This window comes from Ochotona curzoniae, unplaced genomic scaffold (genome assembly GCF_017591425.1).
Source record: "Ochotona curzoniae isolate NIBS_2020 unplaced genomic scaffold, NIBS_Ocur_1.0 contig_1274, whole genome shotgun sequence".
Classification (NCBI taxonomy): Eukaryota; Metazoa; Chordata; class Mammalia; order Lagomorpha; family Ochotonidae; genus Ochotona; species Ochotona curzoniae.
Window position 1 is genome coordinate 26535593 of NW_024465023.1, and position 5306 is coordinate 26540898.

General features: G+C 49.1%; 1 protein-coding gene across 1 annotated transcript; it reads right to left on the minus strand.

Annotated features, from left to right (window-relative positions):
- Positions 1-4018: 4018 nt before the first annotated feature.
- Positions 4019-5032, minus strand: LOC121171585 (melanoma-associated antigen B5-like). Its single transcript, XM_041003325.1, has one exon. The coding sequence runs from the start codon at positions 5030-5032 to the stop codon at positions 4019-4021; it is 1014 nt and encodes a 337-aa protein (XP_040859259.1).
- Between the last annotated feature and the right edge of the window lie 274 nt (positions 5033-5306).

Sequence of the window (5306 nt, forward strand, 5' to 3'; positions counted from 1 at the left end):
CTGGCACCCCACACTGTATTCTTGGGTGTGCCTGTGGGTGCAGCAACCTGGACCAGCCCAGCCTGTACCCAACCCCAGTACACATAGGTGCTAGGTGGCCTGAGGGCTTTGCCCAGCGCCATTGGCACCTGGGCCACCTGATCCGAGCCCTGCCACTGGGGACCCCATCTGCGGGACAAACTCACCCACCTAGCTCCGAGCACGTGATACACCAATGGGCTTGAGCCTCCAGATCTGACCCCCTGCCACCTGGGTGCCCATCCCTGGAGCTAGCCTACTCCTCCAGCTCCAACACCTGGCGGGCTGATAGGCCTGATCCTCCAGAACCGAGCCACCCCATGAGGGGCTTGGTGTGATAGTTCAGTGACTAAATCTTCACATTACAAGCACCAGGATCACATATGGGAACCATTTGAGTCCTGGTGCTCCACTTCTCATCCAGCTCCCTGCTTATGGCCTGGGAAAGCAGTAGAGGTGTAGCCTTGGGATTCTACACCCACATGGGAGACATGGAAGAGGCTGCTGATTCCTGGCTTCAGAATGTCTTAGCTCTGGCCATCATGGCCATTTGGGGAGTGAACCAGCAGATGGAAGAACTACCAGGTCTGTCCACAGGGGACCAGATAGAACACTTTCCCATGCTCACTACACTGGGAATGTGCCAAAAGAAGGGCCACTGAGGGTTTGTTTGAGATGTTTATTAATGAATATTAGGGGCTTCCATGGGCCAGACCAGTGCACCTATGAGCCACAGAGAGGGCTGTAAGGGAGCTGGTTTGATGAGGCTTTTATGGGGGTTTCCATGACCAGACCACTGCACCCTCTGATAAGTGCTGGGAGCCAGGGCTGAGAAGACCTGTATAGGCTGCTACAACCACAGATACACAAGATAGCTGTACCTGATGGTGAGCCAATTTAGGGGGCTCCGGAGATATTCTTGGACAGGCTGTTTCCGCATGAAAGTGTTCATGAATATTGGTGCTGAGAGTGTGCCAGGTCCCAGACCACAACACGTGGCAGCCCACACAGAGTTGGGATCAGGGAGGTCTGGTAGGAGTTCTTGGGGGTCTCCCTTGACTAAAGTTGTAGCACACACTGGTAGAAGCAAGAGCTGCGTTTGGCTACAGGCTGGGCCAAGCCACAGCACTTGCTAATGTGCATGAGAGCCAGAACTGAGGTAGGCTGGGCTAGTTGCAGCACCTTCTGGTGCATTTGAAAGCTGGATGTGGCACCTGGCCTGTAGGGACTCTTAGGGGTTTCCCTGACTAAGCTGTAGTACCCACCTGTGCAAGCAAGTCCCAGGTCTAAAGAAGGGCTGGGCCAAGCCACAGCTCTCACTGTACTTGTAAGGGCCTAATCTAGTGCTACAAGAGCTGGGTTTAGACAACAGCTCAATAGGGGTTCTTGGGAGTTGACAGTAGGATCAATAACCTCAGGAAACATCACCTGGACATATAATCCAGCTATGGAGCACTTGTGGTACTAGATCTCTTCTGTTGCTTACTCTATGCAAAGCGAAAACATACTAGGGGGCACAGCGTGATCGCCTAGGGGTTAAATCCTTGCCTCGCATCCTCCACGATTCCATATGGCTGCTGTTTTGTATTCAGCTGCTCCACTTCCCTTCCAGTTCCCTGCTTGTGGCCTGAGAGAGCAACAGAGGATGGCCCAAAGCCTTGGGACCCTGCATCTGCATGAAAAACCCAGAAGAAGCTCCTGGTCCTGTCTTTGGATCTGCTCAGCTCCAGCTATTTTGGCCATTTGGCTAGTGAACCAGTAGAAGAAAGACCTTTCTCTTTGTATCTCCTCCTCTCTGTCAATCTGACTTTCCAATAAAAATAAATAAATATTTTAAAAAAGAAAATATACTAGGATGCACATGCAAGACAGGCCTCAATGTCAACAGAGGATCTTGAGTGCCTCATCAAAAGATGGAAAGAAAAGCCAATTGAACAACACTATAGCCCAAGTTCTCCAGCAAACACGTAAGACCATGGACATACTGGAAGAGAACAACATATATTGGACGTGGTCTCTCACCTATGACACAACGAAGCCAACAGTATCTCAGCAAATCAAGACTACTCAAGTTTCAACCTCAGGACATTTTCCCTCTTGCTGGGGTCTCTGGGACATCAGGGGACCAACACCTTGGTGTTGATTTGATCTAGCAGCAAGGGTAGGTGCAACTTCTCCCTGGCTGGTGGTCACAGGAGGGAGGGTTCTTCTCTCACCTACCTTCCCACCTTCATTGTACTTGGAGTCCTGCATGGGTCTGCAAACCCCTCACCTATGCAACAAACATTTAAAATTTATTGTTAAATTTTTTTGAGGATTTATTTTTATTGGAAAGTCAGATTTACAGGAAGGAGAGAGGAAGATCTTTGATCTATTGGTTTGCTCCCCCAGTGGCTGCAAATGCCGCAGCTGACATCATCTGAAGCCAGGAGCCTGGAGCTTCTTCTGGATCTCCCATGTGGATACAGGGTTCCAAGGCCTTGGACCATCCTCGCTTGCTTTCCCAGGCCACAAGCAGGGAGCTGGGTTGGAAGTGGAGCCGCTGGGACATGAATGGGTGCACCCATGGGCTGGCAGTACTGCAAGGTAGAGGATTAGCCTGTTGAGCCACTGCCAGGTCCTATTTATTTATTTTTAATGTGTGAAATTTTTTTCTGTGTATTGATTTTTAAAGTTAGAGGTACAATGAGAGGGAGAGAGACAGAGAGAGAGAGAGAAAGAAAGAGAAAGAATGATCTTACGTCTACTAATTCTTTACCCAAAAGACCAGAACCTAAACTGAGACATGAGTAAAGCCAGGAGTTTCTTGTTTGGGCTCAGGGGCCCAAGCACTTGGGCATCCTCTGCTGCTTTCGCAAGCCTTTAGCAGGGATCTGGATTAGAAGTGGTGCAGATGGGACATAAACTGGCACTCATATAGGATGCTTGTGTTGCATGTGATAGCTTTACTGGCTATGCCACAATGCCTGTACCCTGCATGTATAAAGAGTGGTAGTTAAAATGATTTTTTCCCCAAATAATACTGTATTTATGTATAGTGTTTCTTTTCAAAATCCAAGATATATCAAAGAAAATCGGATGCTTTTGAGGCAGTTTTAGATGATGTCTATCTTGGGGCCCCATGTTGTGGTTTAGTGAGTGTTTAAGAGAAAGGAGATCTCTCCCCGCCCTATGCCTTCCTCCCACACTCTGAACTCTTCCTCCTGCAATACCCTGTCACCTCCTGGTTAAGACCATGAAAAGGCAAGCACCAGTACCTGCAAGCCCGTACCCTGGGTTAGGTGTTTAATTTGAATTTTCCTTTCCCCAGAACTGTACAATCTATAGTTTGCTATGAACTCACTTAAAGATTTGTCTCTCAGCTCTGAAGCATACAACCTGAAGGCTATTGTCTCAACTAGCACATCATAAATGAAAGATGACATCTCACTGGGCATTTCAAGTTTTCCAAAGTACCAAACTCTGTTTCTCAGGAATTTTACAGCCAACTGCTATCATAAGAAACACCCTCATCCCCAGAAACTTGCCTTACTGCACTTAGATGCCACAGGATGTAACATCATATGGTCCTTGTATAGCCACAGCCTGCAGGACTCAAAATTCTCACTGCAGGGGCTTAGTCTTCCTTATCTTAGCACCTGTTCCTACCAAGGAGCCTTGTAAGTGCTAGATGCTCCATTGATGATGGGTGAAGAGTCAGGATGGGTGAAGAATCAGGATGCGTAAAGTCTCGTTTGCAGAGGTTTAATATTGCTTACTCTATGGCATACACTAGGAACAACACACATCATTTGGCTTTACACAACAAGATGCTGGAAGAAATCAGGAAATAACAACTTATCATTTAACTCTTCTCCAGGTTTACACAAGACTCTGGAAGAAATCAGAGGAATCAATGAGTTATCATTTAACTTTCCCCCCCATTGTAATCATCTACTTATTTTACTATATAATCCTTTCGCATAGAGATTGCCCTCCCCACCATATATGCATGTTCTTCTTATTTCTTTGGATGATGGGAACAGGTGGAAGAACACGCTGGACGTGGGGACTGGAAGGCTGCACCAGCTGCACGCTGGCGTCGGGCTCTCTCTTGCTCATCTCTCAGTGCCTCTTCATACTGGGGTGCGAAGGCACTAGGAACGGTATCGTTGAGCTTGGCCATAAACACCAGGACTTTCATCTTGCTGGTTTCAGCATGGGCCTTTGGACCCCACAGGAACTCGTAGCATGCAGGATCACTGCCGGGCACCTGCTGGTACTCCAGGTACTGCAGCCTCACTAAATCTTTGGTGATGAGCTTCCTGGGTTCTCCGTAGACCAAGTGCTTCCTACCGTCGTACACTCCCATCGCGTTCAGCAATTTCCAGATGTCTTCCTCCGAGGCTCGGTTGCCCTTTAGGAAGATCATACCCAGGATAGCCATCACGAGGCCGGTCTTGGGTAAGCCCCTGCCAGGACGCACCCTTCCGTTGTTGGGCAGTTTCAGTTTGCTGATCAGGTTGTAGGACGGCACATCCGAGTCGGCTTCCTTCACTTCAACTGCAAAAACCACACTGATGTGCTCACAGGCTTTCTTAAGGATCTCATCAAACCGGTCTTCATAGCTGGGGTCGATAATCTGCAGCAGGTCGGCCTTCAGGATGGGCTTTTTCATCTTGAACTTGTACAGCATGTACTGCTCCAGCAACAGGGTCATCATGTTTAGGTTTCTGTCTGAGCTGTCAGAGCCCAGCAGTTTCTTGAAGACATTTTCCCACTCCTGCATTTGGCTAGCGGTAGGGCTATCAGATTTAGAGGAAGAACCACCTGCAGGAGTCGCAGTGGCAGATGCTGCACCTTGCAGCTCCTCCTGGGAGCTGCTGCACGACTCAGCAACAGGCCCACGCTGTGGGGCAGGTGGGGACTCCTGTGCTGCAGCTGCTGCTTCTTGTGTAGCCTCAGACTTCCGAGTTTCATTTTGCTTCTCACGGCGTTTTGCATGGGTTTTGTGCTTGTTTTGGCGTCGAGGCATGACTCTGGTTGGGAATGGTCAGAAAGAGGAGCGTGGACAGGAGTTGCTTCAGGCAGCTAGAGGGTAGAGAATGAAAGGGTGTGAGCACCTTCTGAAGGCAGAGTGCTTCCCTGCCTGGCATCGCTGCCAGGGGCTACCTGAGAGTTAGGAGGGTTGCTCCTCCCATGATCTGCCTGGGTAAGTGGTTCTCATTCAGGGAGTCACATGGTCATCTCTTTACTGCTGGGAATAACCCTTTTCTGCTGCCCGGTGTGTCTACCCTCACACCAAAGAA

What these genes read in the sequence shown, in the direction of transcription:
- LOC121171585 (XM_041003325.1), bottom strand. Translation starts at nt 5,032, where the DNA reads ATGCCTCGACGCCAAAACAAGCACAAAACCCATGCAAAACGCCGTGAG.